The sequence below is a fragment of the Mobula hypostoma genome, chromosome 2 (assembly GCF_963921235.1).
Source record: "Mobula hypostoma chromosome 2, sMobHyp1.1, whole genome shotgun sequence".
NCBI lineage: Eukaryota > Metazoa > Chordata > Chondrichthyes > Myliobatiformes > Myliobatidae > Mobula > Mobula hypostoma.
Window position 1 is genome coordinate 223,069,286 of NC_086098.1, and position 17,307 is coordinate 223,086,592.

Genomic DNA, 17,307 nt, shown 5'->3' on the forward strand with positions numbered 1-17,307 from the left:
ACCTCTGACAGCCCTCCACACTATCCACAACACCCCCAAACTTTGTGTCATCAGCAAATTTATTAACCCATCCCTCCACTTACTCACCCAGGTCATTTATAAAAGTCACGAAGAGAAGGGGCCCCAGAACAGGCACACCACTGATCACCTACCTCCATGCAGAATATAACCCGCTACAACCACTCTTTGCTTTCTGTGGGCAAGCCAATTCTGGATCCAGAAAGCAAGGTCTCCTTGGATCCTATACCTCCTTACTTTCTCAATAAGCCTTGCATGGGGTACCTTTTCAAATGCCTTGCTGAAATCCATATACACTACATCTACTACTGTACTTTCATCAACGTGTTTAGTCACATTTTGTATTCATTTTATTCTGACTGGAACATACAACTCTGTACTCGCAAAATTTCACTGAAGGCATCCCACTTACAAAGCACGCCTTTACCCGAAAACAACCTATCTCAATCCACAGTTGCCTGAACCTTCCTGATACCATCAAAACTGGTCTTTCTTCAATTTAGAATCTCAACCTGAGGACCAGAATATCCTTCTCCATAATTATCTTGAAACTAATGAATTTATGATCATGAGATCCAAAGTGTTCAACACACACTTCTGTAATCTGCCCTATTTCATTCCCCAACAACAGAATATCCAGTATCGCATTCTCTCTAGTTGAAACCTCTATATATTGATTAAGGAAACTTTCTGAATACATTTGACAAACTCTGTCCCATCCAGCCTTTTTACATTACAGGAGGCCCAGTCAATATGTGGAAAGTTAAAATCAGTGTTACAACTTTGTTTCCTGCAAATACGTCTATGACCTCCCTACAAATTTTCTCTTCTAAATCCTGCTGCCTATTGAGTTGTCTATGACACAATCCCATTAACATTGTCATTCCTTTCTTATTCCTCAGTTCCACTCATATAGCCTCAGTAGACTAATGCTTCAATCTGTCTTATTTGAGCACTACCGTGACATTTTCCCTGACTTGTTAATATCACCCCTTTCCCTTTAATCCCTCCTGCCCTATTATGTCTAAAACAACGGAACCCTGGAGCACTGAGCTGCCAGCCCTGCCACTCCCACAGCTAAGTCTTTTTAACATCTACAATGCCATAATTCTACGTGCTGAACCATGCACTAAGCTCTTCCACTTTTCTTAAAATGCTTGCATTGAAATATACAGAACTCAGAATATTAGACCCACCATGCTCAATCTTTTGAGTGTATGTAGGCTTAACCACATCTTTCCCACTCCACTATCTGCCCTGGCATTTTGGGTCCCATCCCCCTGCTACTCCAGTTTTAACCTCCTGGAGCAACACTAGCAAATCTTTATGCAAGGATATTAGTCCCCTTCCAGTTCAAGTACTAACTATCCTGTCTTTACAGATCTCATCTGTCCTGGAAGGGAGCCCAATGATTCAAAAATCTGTAAACCTCTTTCCTGCACCATCTCCTTAGTCATGTGTTAAACTGTATTATCTTCTTATTTCTTGCCTCATTAGCACACGACATGGATGGCAATCCTGAGATTATAAGCCTGGAGGTCCTGTCCTTTCACTTAGCACCTAACTCCCTTAACTCACTTTGCAGGACCTTGTCACCCTTCATTGGTACTGATGTGGACCATAACCTTTGGCTGCTCGTCCTCCTAACTTAAGAATGCTTTAAACTTGATCTGAGATGTCCCTGATTTTGGCACCTGGGAGACAATATACCATTCAGGAATCACATTCTCATCCACAGAACCCCCTGTCTGTTACCCTAACTGCAGCAGCTTACCTCCTCTTCCCCCCACCCTTCCTTCTGAGCCATTGAGCCAGACTCAGTGCCAGAGACCTGATAGCAACTGTGCCTTTCCTCTGCTAGGTATCCCTCAACATCCCCCCCAACCCCCACCGCAGCAGTATCTAAAGCAGTATATTGAGAGGAATAGCCACTGGGCTACCCTGCACTGGCTGGCTACCCCCCTTCTCCTTCCTGACAGTCATCAACCTACCTTTGTCTTGCAACTTAGGCTGCATAGATTCAAAACTAGTCTGTCCACAGAAGGCAGAGGGTAGTAGTAGGTGGAACATTTTCGGCCTGGAAGTCGGTGACCAATGGTGTTCAGGAGGGTTATTTTCTGGAACCCAGTTCTTTGTGATGTTTATAAATGACTTAGATGAGGAAGGGAAGGGAGGTTTCGTAAATGTGAACGTGATAGGGTTGGTGGGGTGTTGATAGTACAGAAGGTTGCTGTAGGTTACAAAAGGACATTGATACAATGCAGAGCTGACCTAAGAAGTGGCCAATGAAGTTCAATCCCATAGTTGCGAAGTGATACATTATGGAAGGTCGAATTCAAGGCAGAGTACATGCTTAATGGCAGTGTAGAGAAACAAAGAGATCTTGGGCTCCACATCCATATATCCCTCAAAGTTACTGCGCAAGTTGAGAAAGTAATTAATAAGGCACATGGTGTGTTGGCCTTCATTCGTCAGGGGACTGAGTTCAACAGATGCAAGGTAAAGTTGCAGTTCTATAAAACTGATTAGATCACACTTGGGAGTATTGAGTTCAATTCCTATCGTTTCATTACAGGAATGATGTGGATGCTTTGGACAGGGTGAAGAGGAAATTTACCAAGATGCTGCCTGGATTAGAGAATGTGCCTTATGAGGAAAGGTTAACCAAGTTAGGGCTTTTCTCTTTGCAGTGAAGGAGGATGAGAGGTGACTTGATAGAGGCGCTTCAGATAATAAGAGGCATAGAAGAGTGGACAGCAAGTGCCTTTATCGCAAGATAGCAATGGAGAAAATGAGAGGCATAGTTTTAAGGTGACTGGAGGAAAGTTAGGAGGATGTCAGTGATTGAGTTTTTTTTCCACAGAGAGCAGCAAGTGTGTGGAATGTATGACAGGTCTGGTGGTAGGGGCACATGCACTAGGGACATTTAAGGCACATGGATGTAAAAAAATAGGTAAAGAGCTTTGAGGGAGGGAAGTGTTAGATTGATCTTGCAGTAGATTAACAGGTCAGCACAGCATTGTGAGCCTAAGAGCCTGTCTGTGTTATATTGTCCACATTCTATGTTAATGGTGTACTGAAATTTGCAAATGTTTATTTGCAGAAGGATACTCGGCAATGCAGTAAGCCTTGCAAACCAACACTGCAAATATGAAGGATTTTTAAAAAGTAAGGTTGCCAGGCTATTTGAGTATCAGTAAAAAATATAAATTAAGTATTGAGGCTCATGCCTGTACTTAAGAAGCTCAAGGATCCCTTAAGCTTAGCTGACCACCCCCCTCAACAAACTTTTCTACTTTCAAAGATCAATGTACATACAGTACCCATAAAAAGTATTTACTCCCTTCGGAAGTTTTCATGTTTTATTGTTTTACAACACTAAATCACAGTGGACTTACTCTGGCTTTTTTGACATTGACCAACAGAAAACATTTCTTTCGTGTCAAAGTGAAAACAGATCTCTACAAAGTGATCTAGATTATTTACAAATATAAAACACAAGACACTCGGAGGGCAGAGCAAAGTCAGGATGGCGCTAAACGGCAACTCCTTTGCTTGCATCTGAGGAAACAGCTCTATTTCTATTTTTCATGTTTCTTTTTTTTTCCCTTTTCAAGGTTCTTTTGAAGACCTTGACCTGGGGTTACACTCTGACTTCGGCTCTTTGTGGGAATGGAACACGTTCGCAGGGCCTCACAACCGGCCACTTTTTGATATCCCGAGGACGCGGCCTGGAAGATTAGCGCGCCTTCAGGGTGCCGGATTTTCGTGGCTCTGGAAACAGGTTGATTCAAAGCCTGTGCCCCTGACAGAGGCACCGCGGGAGAACACAGAACATCAGGTGCAGCGGATTAGCTGCTGGCTGAGTGTCTAGCGATCTGAGCCTCTCCGGGGCCGATTCTCTGGGCGCAGAGCTCGGAAGAAGCAATGCAATAAACTTTTAACATCATAAATCAGTGAGTTCTTTGTTATGTCTCCCCTCTCGCTGTGAAAAGGGGACACCCCTTTTTCTCTTATCAGGGAGAGAGAGAGTCTGTAGTATATCAAACTACCAGGTGAACGAGCAATCTTTGGGATACTGCAAGTCTGTATTTTTATGATGCTTGCGAGCTTAAGTGCTCGGTGGAGGGCGCTGATGATTTTTTGCTGGTGGTGGTGGGGGGGGGCGGTCATTGCCTTGCTGCTGCTTGTACGTTGGGGGGGATCTGGTGGGGGAGGCTTTGGAGTTTTAATGTTTAACTGACATTCATTCTTTGGGGCACTCCTCTGTTTTCGTGGATGTTTGCAGAGAAAAACAATTTCAGGATGTATATTGTATACATTTCTCTGACATTAAATATACCTATAGGTAAGTGTACCTATTGATTGCATAAGTATTCACCCTCCTTTAATATGATACACCAAATCATCACTGGTGCAGCCAATTGGTTTTAGAAGTCACATAATTAGTTAAATAGAGATCAGCTTTTGGAAACCTGTGTGTAGTCAAGGTGTTTCAACTGATTGTAGTAAAAATACACCTGTATCTGGAAGGTCCAACTGTTGATGAGTCAGTATCCTGGCAAAAACTACACCATAAAGACAAAAGAACACTCCAAGCAACTCCACAAAAAGGTTATTGAAAAACACAAGTCAGTAGATGCATACAAGAAAACTTCCAAGTCACTGAATATCCCTTGGAGTACAGTTAACTCAATCATCAAAAAAATGGAAAGAATATGGCACAACCTAAATCTGATTGATCGTGCAAGAAGGGGATTAGCGAGGAAGGCCACCAAGAGACCCACGAGGAGCTATAAGCTTCAGTGGCTGAAATGGGAGAGACTGCACATACAAAAACTGTTGGTCTGGTGCTTCACCTGTGCAGTCTTATGGGAGAGTGGCAAAGGGAAAGCCATTTCTGAAAAAAAATTCACATGAAATCTCGGCTAGAGTTTGCCAGGAGGCATATCACAGACTCTGAAGTCAGTGGAAAGAAGGTTCTATGGTCTGATTAAACCAAAATTGAGCTTGTTTGGCCAGACTAAATGCTGTGTTTGGTGACAGCCAAACACTGCACATCATCAAAAACACACTATCCTTATCGTGAAGCATGGTGGCGTCTGCATGATGCTGAGGGGATGCTTCAATGCAGCAGGCTCTGGAAGAATAGTGAAGGTAGGGGGTAAAATGAAAGCAGCAAAATACAAGGAAATCCTGGAAGAAAACCTGACGGAGTCTGCAAGGGAACTGTGACTTGGGAGAGGATTTGTTTTCCAGTAAGACAATGACCCCAAGCATAAACCTAAAGCTACACAAGAATGGCTTAAAAACAACAAAGTTAATGTCTTGGAGTGACCAAGTCAGAGTTCAGACCTCAATCCAATTGAGAATTTGTCACTGGACTTGAAACAGGCTATTCACTCACGATCTCCTTGCAATCTGACAGAGCTTGAGCAGTTTTGTAAAGAAGAATGGGAGAAATTGCAGTGTCCAGATGTGCAAAGCTGATGGAGAGTTATCCACATAGACTCAAGGCTGTAATTGCTGCCAAAAGTGCACCTACTAAATACTGACTTAAAGGCGGTGAATAATTATGCAATCAATTATTCTGTGATTTATATTTGTAATCAATGTAGATCACTTTGTAGAGATCAGTTTTCACTTTGACACAAAAGAGTTGATCAGTGTCAAAAAAGCCAAATTAAATCTACTCTGATTCAATGTAGGAAAACAATAAAACACGAAAACTTCCAAGGGAGAGGTGAACAACAGGAATTCTGCAGATGCTGGAAATTCAAGCAACACACATCAAAGTTGCTGGTGAACGCAGCAGGCCAGACAGCATCTATAGGAAGAGGCGCAGTCGACGTTTCAGGCCGAGACCCTTCGTCAGGACTAACTGAAGGGAGAGGTGAATACTTTTTATAGGCACTGTATATACTCACAACCCCGTTCCAAGTACTTTCTTTAGAACTGCACTAGTTACCTATCACATCTTTCCTCACTTCTGTCAAAATGTATTACTTTTTCATATTTACTTCCACCTGTCATTTGTCCATCCATCTGCTAGCCTACGATAGCATCTATTACTATTCTCAACATAATTTACCACATTTCAGCTCTCCTGTTGCTGTCCGTAAGGAATTTGTATGTTCTCCCCATGACCACTTGGGTTTCCTCTGGGTGCTCCGGTTTCTTCCACATTTCAAAGACATACAGGTTTGGGCGAGTGAGTTACAGGCATACTACAGCACATTGACACCGGAAGAGTAGCAACACTTGCTGGCTGCCTCCAGCACAATCCTTGCTGATTTGATTTAACGCAAATGACACATTTCACTATACAGTATGCTTCAATGTACATGTAACAAATAAAGCTAATCTAATACTTTAGAAGTAGAACAGAGCAAACAAACAGCATTAACAAATACTCTAGGTCAGTTGGCATGCATTCTAGGGTTCAAGATAAAGGATGGCTACACAAAAAATGAAAGTACAGATTGTGACCTTCCAAAAAAAACATATTATATTAAGATCATAAATAAGAGAAAATCTGCAGATGCTAGAAATCCAAGCAACACTCGCAAAATGCTGGAGGAACTCAGCAGGCCAGGCGGAACCTATGGAAGAGAGTACAGTTGATGTTCAGAGCCAAAACCCTCCAAAAAGACTGGAGAAAAACAGATGAAGTCTACTCTTCATCTTCTTTTCTCCAGTCCTGCTGAAGGGTTTCGGCCTGAAACATTGACTGTACTCTTTTCCATAGATGCCTGCTGAGCCCCTCCAGCATTGTGTGTGTGTTACAAGTAAAGAAAATAGCAGGTTGGAAAATATCAAACTATTCAAGAAATGAAGAAAAGAGAAACCAGAAAACTACAGATATTTACGTCTTCAATAAATCTCTACCAAATTTAATTTGTGGTGGTCTTTAACAAATGGATGCTATTTACTCATTTAAGTTTTATATTTACGAGTGCAATCACTATTTTTATAAATATACAATATACAGCATACGACACTACTGCTTCAAATGCATATTTAAAAAGTACATCCTACCGAACAATCATAAAAGAACATTATTTCACAGAAGTTACTTAACATACAAGTAGTGTACTAGGAATAAAATATACAAAGCTTGCCTTTGTTGAATGTATTATGTCCTGCTTGAAGCCGTTGTCAATCCATGCCTTTGAGTGGGATTTTTTTCCTGTTTCTTTACAGCTTGGTGATGAAAGTTGGTTTTCAGCCACTAAAACCTGCCATTTTCAGAATGAATAAAAATAACTGAGACACCCTTAAACTTATAAACAAGAGAAATCTGCAGATGCTGGAAATCCAAAGTAATACACACAAAATGCTGGAGGAACTCAGCAGGCCAAGCAGCATCTCTTGAAAAGAGAAACAGTCGACGTTTTGGGCTGAGACCCTTCATCAGGACTTAAAATTTCCCAGCTCTTTACTCCCCCGCCCCTTCCAATTTCACCTATTACCTTGTGGTTCTTCCTCCTCTCCCTCCACTTTCTTACTCTGGCTCCTCATCCTTTTTTTTCAGTCCTGATAAAGGGTCCCAGCCCGACACATCTAATGTACTCTTTTCCATAGATGCTGCCTTGCCTACTGAGTTCCTATAGCATTTTGTGTGTGTTGCCTGGATTTCAAGCAACTGCAGATTTTCTCTTGTTTGTGATCACACATAGTCCCATGTGCTTTATAGGGATAGACATTAAAACAGAATAACGCCATAAAGACCATAAGATGTAGGTGCAGAACTAGGCCACTTGGCCCATCGAGTCTGCTCCAACATTTCATCATGGCTGATCCGTTTCTCCTCTCAGCCCCAATCTCCCACCTTTCCCCCATATCCTTTCATGCGTTGACCAATTAAGAAGAATAGAGGGCAGGCAGCTTGCCAGCAATATACAACTGTTGCTCTCAAGATTCTGCAGAACATCAAGATTTTAGTGTGTATGGTATAAAGAACAAAGCACATATAGCCCTTTAAACAACTTCAAGCAGCGAACTGCAATTATGTGAGCAAAAGGGAATGCTAGCTCATCCAATATAACAGTACTAAGTGGAAATTTTGGAAATTTTATTTGGATACAGCTGAGTAAGTCACTAAGTTAGTTGTGAGTTTGTCCAAAGACAGCAGGAGATTGTACGAAGAGAGACTGGTGGATGAACAGAAGGAATTGGACAGCCAGTATATCCTACAACAAAGAAGAAACATGTTTTAAACTAAAGTGACTAAAAGGAGACATATTGAAAATAGCCTCAGGCTTCCAAAACTAGGTGACACCAACCTTAATTAATCAAGATGCAGCACACATGGATGTTTAGAAATGCGCATATTTGGATAACAACTTCCAAATCAACATCAAGTGCAAGATAATTGGCTTTATACATATCATCTGTCAAGCATTTTATGATTCCAGCTGTGGTAGGGTTTGAGGGGTCAAAATTGCCTCATCAGTCACTTGAGTGTCTACAGTACTGGAGCAGAAATACCAGTAACTCATTCTCAAACACAAGTAACCTGCTTAAGACTAGAAAGCTTGTTTTGACTAATTTTTGTTTCAAGGTAAGAATTTGGATTGATGGATATTTCCTTAGAGTGACATGTTGCCCCTTAATCTTGGGCAGAACAGTAATGGATGACTTTTTATGAAAGGGCAATGCCCTTGTAGAACCATAAAACAGGTACAGCAAGAAATCCAGCAAATATTTCATTCATCAGGAGACACTACAACATAGAGCATGGTAACAATTTGTATTTCAAAGTTTGCCTGTCAGAGGATTTTATTTTCCAAAACAACTTGTTAGAGGGAGATGAGTTTCTCTGAACTGCAAAGGAATTATCAATTCATAACTGGAAGAAGTGCATGCATTCTGGGCATTTGCAGGGAATAAAATTTTATTTTGGAAAACAAATGAAAAATATTTGAAAAAAATCTGAAGGTACAATGCCTATAAAAAGTGTTCGACATCCTTGGAAGTTTTATTGCTTTACAACATTGAATCACAGTGGATTTAATTTGTTTTTTTTGACACTGATCAACAGAAAAAGACTCTTTATGTCAAAGTTATCCAAATTGCTTACAAATATGAAGTGTAAAACACAAAATAATTGAGTACGTAAGTATTCCACTCCCTTCAAGTCAGTATTTAGTATATGCACTTTGGCAGCAATTACACCCTTGAGTCCATTTGGATATCAGCTTTGCACATCTGGGCAAGTATTCCACTCCCTTCAAGTCAGTATTTAGTATATGCACTTTGGCAGCAATTACACCCTCGAGTCCATTTGGATATCAGCTTTGCACATCTGGGCACTGCAATTTTCCCCCATTCTTCTTTACAAAACTGCTCAAGCTCTTTGCAAGGGGATTATGAATGAACTGCCTATCTCAAGTCTAGCAGCAAATTCTCAATTGGATTGAAGTCTGGACTCTGACTTAGTCACTCCAGGACATTAACTTTGTTACTTTAAAGCCATTCCTATGTATCTTTGGATTTATGTTTGGGGCCAGTGTATTGCTGGAAAACAAATCTGCATAATGATTAGAAATACTAAGCATGGCGTTGTCAAAGGCAGGTTATGCTTTACTAACCTGATTGAATGTTTTGAAGATGTGACTAAATGCATTAATGAAGGTAGAGCAGTAGATGTAGTGTATATGGATTTCAGCAAGGCATTTGATAAGGTACCCCATGCAAGGCTTATTGAGAAAGTAAGGAACCATGGGATCCAAGGGGACATTGCTTTGTGGATCCAGAATTGGCTTGCCCACAGAAGGCAAAGAGTGGTTGTAGGCGGGTCATATTCTGCATGGAGGTTGCTGACCAGTGGAGTGCCTCAGGGATCTATTCTGAGACCCCCCTCTCTTTGTGATTTTTATAAGTGACTGGGATGAGGAAGTGGAGGGATGGGTTAGTAAATTTGCTGATGACACAAAGGTTTGGGGTGTTGTGGATAGTGTGGAGGGCTGTCAGAAGTTACAGCGGGACATTGATAGAATGCAAAACTGGCCTGAGAAGTGGCAGATGGAGTTCAACCCAGCTAAATGTGAGGTGGTTCATTTTGGTAGGACAAATATGATGGCAGAATATAGTATTAATGGTAAGACTCTTGGCAGTGTGGAGGATCAGAGGGATCTTGGGGTTCAAGTCCATAGAACATTCAAAGCTGCAGCGCAGGTTGACTGTGTGGCTAAGAAGGCATACGGTGCATTGGCCTTCATCAACCGTGGGATTGAGTTCAAGAGCCGAGAAGTAATGTTACAGCTATATGTGACCCTGGTCAGATTCCACTTGGAGTACTGTGCTCAGTTCTGGTCACCTCTTTACAGGAAGGATGTGGAAACTATAGAAAGGTGTAGAGGAGATTTACTAGGATGTTGCCTGGATTGGGGAGCATGCCTTATGAGAACAGGTTGAGTGAACTTGGCCTCTTCTCCTTGGAGTAACGGAAGATGAGAGGTGACCTGAAAAAGGTGTATAAGATGATAAGAGGCATTGATCATGTGGATAGTTAGAGGCTTTTTTCCCAGGGTTGAAATGGCTAACACGAGAGCGCACAACTTTAAGGTGCCTGGAAGTAGGTACAGAGGCGATGTCAGGGGTAAGTTTGTTACGCAGAGTGATGAGTGCATGGAATGGGCTGCCAGCAACTGTGGTGGAGGCGGATACGATAGGGTCTTTTAAGAGGCTCCTGGATAGGTACATGGAGCTTAGAAAAATAGAGGGCTATGGGTAACCCTAGGTAATTTCTAAAGTAAGTACATGTGCAGTACAGCATTGTGGGTTGACGGGCCTGCATCGTGCTGTAGGTTTTCTATGTTTCTAAATCCTCTCCCAAGTCACAGTTCCCTTGTATTTTGCTGTATTCATTTTACCCTCTACCTTCACAAGCCTTCCAGGGTCTGCTGCAATGAGGCATGATTCAGCTACTATCATGCTTCACGGTAGGGATGGTGTGTTTTTGATTATGTACGGTGTCTGGTTTACACCAAACATAGCTTTTAGTCTGATGGCCAAAAAGCTCAATTTTGGATTCATCAGACCATAGAACCTTCTTCTAGCTGACTTCAGAGCCTCCCACATGCCTTGTGTCATACTCTAGCTGAGATTTCATGAGAGTTTTTTCAACAGTGGCTTTCTATTTGCCACTCTCTCATAAAACTGTGACTGGTGAAGCTCCCAAGCAACCGCAATTACAGCCTTATATGCGCAGTCTCTCCCATCTCAGCCACTGAGGCTTTTAACTTCTCTAGAGTTGTCATAGATCTCTTGGTGGCCTCCCTCACTTGTCCCCTTCTGAGACGGTCACTCAGTTTTTGAGGACAGCCTGCTCTAGACAGATTTACAGCGTGCCATATTCCTTCCATTTCTTGATGATTGATTTAACTGTATTCCAAGGGATATTCAGTGACTTGGAAGTTTTATTGTATGCATCCGCTGACTTGTGTTTTTCAATAATCTTTTTGCGGGGTTGCTTGGAGTGTTCTTTAGCCTTTATGGTGTAGTTTTTGCCAGGATACTGACTCACCAGCAATTGGACCTTTCAGATACAGGTGTATTTTTACTACAATCAGTTGAAACACCTTGACTGAACACAGGTCTCCAAAAACAGATCTCTAATTAACTAATTATGTGATTTCTAAAACCAATTGGTTCCTTAAGGTTGTTATAGCCAGAAGTGCTAATGGGGACAAGCTCTCACTACCTATTAAATGCTCCCAATGGTGTGTGCCTCAAAAGCTTCTGACAACCAAGTCCTGCTCCCTGCCTTCACATATGGCTTAGCTACTAAGGCTGGTGGAACAGTTTCTACTAACAGGAGAAGGGGAAAATGGCAACTTAAAACCAGTTGTTCTGGGCAGATGGGGCTCACCAACTGTGTCTGGCAGCTCATCTAGGAGAAGGAAAACTCTGATCTCAAACCCCTATTACTTTGCAGCAAGACCCACTCATGGAGAAGTGTTACATACCTCAAGGAGATCTTGTGACTTTCTTGTGAGAATGATGTAATGGTCTTTTGGAGGTCACCTGGTGTAATTTTCCCACCAATGTGAGGTCACGTGATGACATGTTCACCACGGGTATAAAAGGGAAGACTCTGGTGACGCAGTTAGGTTTTCCAGCTAGAACGTTAGTCAGTGTCTCCGTTCCGTTGCGTATTTATTTTATGACGCAGTTTCGATTTAAAATGGAGTTCTACGTTCTGTTGTAAGGTACAACAGTGCTGGACTGGCAATTTATGCCAGGTTTATTGATGTACCTTGTCAGTAGTATTGGAGAGTGAAGACTTTATCGAAGTACAGGATATGAAGGATTAAGAGAAGTCAGGTAATGTTCGGCAGTTTAACAAAGTTAAATTTGAGTCTTCGTTGAAGTAGCGACCTGCATTGAAGATAACTCCTGCCAAGACAGCAAGGAAGTTCATGCAAGGTTTGCTCTCTAGAAATAAAGGTCAGTTGTTTTAAACCGTTGATTTCCTTCATCGTGAATCCTTTGGACAGACCAGCAGGAAAGTCTCATCTATGAAGAAATCCTTCTCCAGAGAAGTCTCTCCCAATTGAATGTATAAATCTGTTGGACTTTCGAATTTACCATTTTAAGAACTGTATTTGACTTTACCGTTTTAAGAACTGTTTTCGCATTTATCGCTTTAAGAACCAGTACCGAGTGGTGATTTGTTGAATGGCCGCATAGCGGTTAACTTCCGGTTAAGGTTTTCATTTGTTTTTTATTGCTTATCCATGTTCAATAAATGTTTGGTTGTTTTTATATAACCTGACTCGATTGATATTCATTGTGGCCGGTTACGTAACAGAAGGCTTCGGGAGAAAACTCCGAAGGAAAAGTCCGGAGCTGGACTCTCTAAGGCTGACTGGCAACTCTAGCGATGCTTCTAATACCAAACTGTATTGGTCTCTACCGTTCTTTTGGGTTCATCAGATTCAAGGAGAGGGGTAGCTTTCTACATGGGCAAGAGCCAATATTGTAGTGCCCAGGCTTGAGTATCTAGACAGCTAGGACGCAATATCTATGGTCAGCTCTGACCAGCGGATGCCTCAGATGGACAGAAAACCAATTGGCTGCACCAATGATGATTTGGTGTGTCATATTGGGGGGGGGGTGAATACCTATGCAATCGATTATTTTGTGTTTTATATTGTAATTAATTTAGATCACATTGTAGAGATCTGTTTTCACTTTGACAGAAAGGAGTCTTTTTCTGCTGATCAAGGTCAAAAAAGGCAAATTAAATCCACTGTGATTCAATGTTGTAAAACAATAAAACAGGAAAACTTCCAAAGGGAGTGTATATTTTTACAAACACTGTACATTAACAAACAGATGAAAGGATATGGCCCAGAGCAACAGTGAGACAACCACCCCTATAAACTGAAATTTAAGATCAGTTCTATTAATGCCTTTCTCCAAAATATGAAGGGTTCATTTTGTAATCATAGAAACCTACAAATGGGTGTGCTCCAAGAAACGACATGCCCTTCCACACTTGATTATCACTGCCAATTAATTTACTCAAACTCAACTTATTTCCCATTAAGCTAATATTTATATCATTCAAGGCTGGATAATATGTCCACAAAAATTAAAGAATTTAATTTCTTTTAAAAACAAAATTAAAACAAATAATAAAATTATCATCCTTCTACTGATGCCTACCTGGGAACTGCTCCCATCAAAACTCACATGGACTGCTCTTTTTACTTCAGAAATCCTATCTTTCATTGATGACTGCTGTAAAAACATAGGTTTACCAATAACATTCCTAATATTTGACAGGATTCAACATATTAATATCTGATTTTAATTTGATCCTATCCAACTTTAATATGTTTGCACAGCCCAATCTCTTCCTGCACAAACATTTCTATTTCTTCAACCACTCACACCATACAGACACCATTACCCATCCCTCATGCACATACACCATTTCCCCTACATATGACATACACAGATCACTATTATCATCCATCCTACACACTCAAATTAAATCCCTTCCCCACACAGATCAACCTCTATTTCCACATGCATGCACATATTCCAAAGTTCTCCCTCTCCGAAAGGTAGAAAATACATCTCCACTATTTAAAATAAGGGTGAGAGAGCAAAAGAAAACTACAAATTAACTGGTCTGAACTAACTAACTAACTAGTTAGTAGCAGTAGTGTTGGAGTCTATTGTTTAAGTGGAAACAAGAGACTTAGAAAATAATAACGGAATTTGGCAACATCAACAATAATTCACGAAAGGAAGATCACAAATTAAAAAATAATTTTTCTAAGGTGATAGCTAGCAGAAAAGATGAGGGGAAATCTATAGATGTAGTGCATTTGCACTTTTAGGAAAGCTGATAGGGTGCCAGTTGGAATTTATTAAACAAAATTAAAGTAAAAGGGATGAGGTTAATACATTAGCTTGGAATAAGAACTGGTTTGAAAATGGACAAAATCCAGACAGTAGGAATAAAGAGTCATTTTCAGTTTGGAGGTTGTAATGAATCAAATGCCATAGATTGGTGACAAAGTCACTCCTGCTTCCAAGGTATATTAATGATTTAGATGAGAGTACCAAGTGTAATATTTCTAAATTCACTAATACTGCATTGCTGACTGCTAATATGAGTTGAAGAATACAGCATACGCAAAGAGAATTCAGGTAGGCTAGGTGGGACTTGCAAATGGAAGATACTGTGGGAAAAATGGGAGGACATTGGACACAAAAATCATTGAAAAGTTTTAATGTTCATTGGGAAATGGATGACACTGCACAAAATACGATGTTAATGTACTAGTACATATTTTGATTAGGAAAGCCAAAGATACGTTAGCCTTTTACTACAAAAGGTTTTGAGTGTAAAAATGCAAGATCAACAACTTGAAAGAAGGAAGGATTGGAGGGCTCAAGTAGTCATGAGAGATTAAATAGACTACTTCTGCTTCCTCTGGAGCAGAGGAGCTGAGAGGTAACATGGTAGAGGGATATAAAATTATGAGAAGCATAGGTAAGGAAGATAGCTAATATCTGTTTCCCATGGTAAGGGCGACTAGAAGTAGAAGATACAGGTTTAAAATCAGAGGGAGAAGCTGCCAGAGGGGTTGGTAGAGGGAGGCACAGGTACATCTAAGAGGTATTCAAATAAGTAAGACGTAGAGGAATATGGAATTAATGTAGGCAAGTGGAATTAGTATAAATAAGCATGATGGCCAGCATAGAATTGGTGGGCCCAAGGGTCTGTTTCTGAGTTGTAAAACTGCAATTATATGGAAAATGCTATCTTAGATCTAGTTCTGTACAATGAGACAGGTAGGATTAATGATCTTGTAGTCAGGGATCCTCTTGGAAAGAGTGATCATACATGACTTAATAGGGTAAATGCAGGTATAATATTTTCCTTGGTTGGGATACCTGGAGACAAGGTTCACAGGCTCAAAATACAATATTCAAAAAGAAGAAATTCCTCACCTAGAGGGTACCAAATGTTTGAAATTCTTTACCCAAGGGGGCTCTAGAAATGTAGTCACTAACTACATTCAAGACAGGGACTGATACTTTTTTTGGGATTTTATAGGAAACAAGATACGTGGGATATGTGTAGAAAAGTTGGATAATATAAAAGATCCACCATTACTGTATATTGAATGGTGGAAAAGACATAAGGGGCTCAAATAGGCTACTTCTTCTATCTCGTGTTCTTAATACCTCACTTAACTGTCTAAATCAAATTTTACCCAGTTCTGCCCTTGCTCATGCAATGTTTAATAAACCCGATCTTATTTTACCCTCCTTTCACATCCCAGTACTATTATATTGCAAACTTGTCTAATCTTATTCTACAATTCCTTTAATATCCCACTCCAGCTGATCTCATTCTTCCCAACCCTTCAATTTCTCTTTTTTAATCCACTCTCTTCGCATTCAAGCTCCAATCTGGGTATTCTCACTTGTTCACACTGTTTAATATTCATCCAATGTCATCTTATTCTCCTCTCACACCTATTACTCTTTAATATTCCACTTAGACTAATCTCATGTTCTAATATCATGTTTAGTGGTGTCAAGGATAGAGAATTGATTAAGATTAAGAAAAAGAAAAGTAGTCATGAATGGATGTTAAACAGACTGGAGGGATGAATACCTTGTGTACCCAGACATTAGCATTTTAGGATAATTGACTTTTTATATGTACAAGTGATTTGGATTTGGGTATACAGCACATAAATTTTAAAGTTGCAAATGGTGCCAGAAGGTGCGGTGACACCAACAGGGTGCCCCCAGCACAGCCTTAGGTTGTGTTGGTTGTTAAGCCAATGGCACATTTCAATGAATGTTTTAATATACTTGTTATAAATAAATGAATATGATCTGACAAAATATTGTAAAGATGGATAAAAACAGATTGTAGGAATGCATATGGGACTGGGGCAATGGTGATATAAATTAACTAGTGAACATGGCAAACATGTGGCAGGTGGAATTCATCACATAACTAATTCTAGAGGAAGCAATGAGATAATAAATAAAATAGGAATACTTTAAGAGATAACAGATGTTGAATTCACCTATAATCTTCTAAAGTAGTGGGATAAGATGATGCTCTAGAGATAACCGTGTAAGTTTAGTGGTTTAATAATAGTAGCTAGAGAGTGTAACAGCAAAGTCAGCAAAGGATAAAAACATAATAATTTAGGAAATTATACAGATCTATGATGCAAATGTAGTGGACACTCATTGTGATAGTACTGGGATTGTAAAATTTTAAGAAATAGGAGCAACCATTTTACCCTTCAAACCTGCTCTCTCATTGAACAGCATCATGGCTGGTCTTCAACTGCATTTTTGCTTTCAAAAGTACAGTACTTTAATCTTATGGAAAGGTGACAGAAGTTGGGTTTTTTCTCCACAGAAATGAGAAAATTAAAGAAGAATAAAAAAAGGTGCTCAAATAATTTAGGACTATTTTTCTCTTGAGGGATAAGCTGTTTATACTAGCAGGAGGACATAAATTTAAGATGACTGTCAAAGAAAATTATATGTTTTTTTCATATAATGAGTTAATACAACCTAGAATACATTTTCTGAAAAGTGGTGGAAATTAAAGAACAGTCTTAAGAGGGGATTCAGGCATATATTTTAGAAATTTGCTTTCTTGTAGGGAAAAGTAAAATGGCTCAACACTAAATAGAGAAGTCTTCTCAAACATCCAACCAAAACAACGGGCCAAATTGCCCCTTTTCACAAATAATGTGAATCTGGCTAAAATGGTAAACTATA

The 17,307-nt window shown here is 40.1% G+C and overlaps 1 protein-coding gene across 1 annotated transcript in view; it reads right to left on the minus strand.

Moving 5' to 3' along the window:
• The window catches only part of LOC134336900 (synaptonemal complex protein 2-like), a 293,594-nt gene that overhangs the window by 276,133 nt on the left and 154 nt on the right, over positions 1-17,307 (minus strand). Inside the window, exons 2-3 of the mRNA XM_063031521.1 lie at positions 13,696-13,770; positions 7,140-7,256 (exon numbers count right to left, since the gene is read on the minus strand). Coding sequence (XP_062887591.1) covers positions 7,140-7,256; positions 13,696-13,770 — 192 coding nt within the window. The remainder of the gene's footprint in view (positions 1-7,139; positions 7,257-13,695; positions 13,771-17,307) is intronic.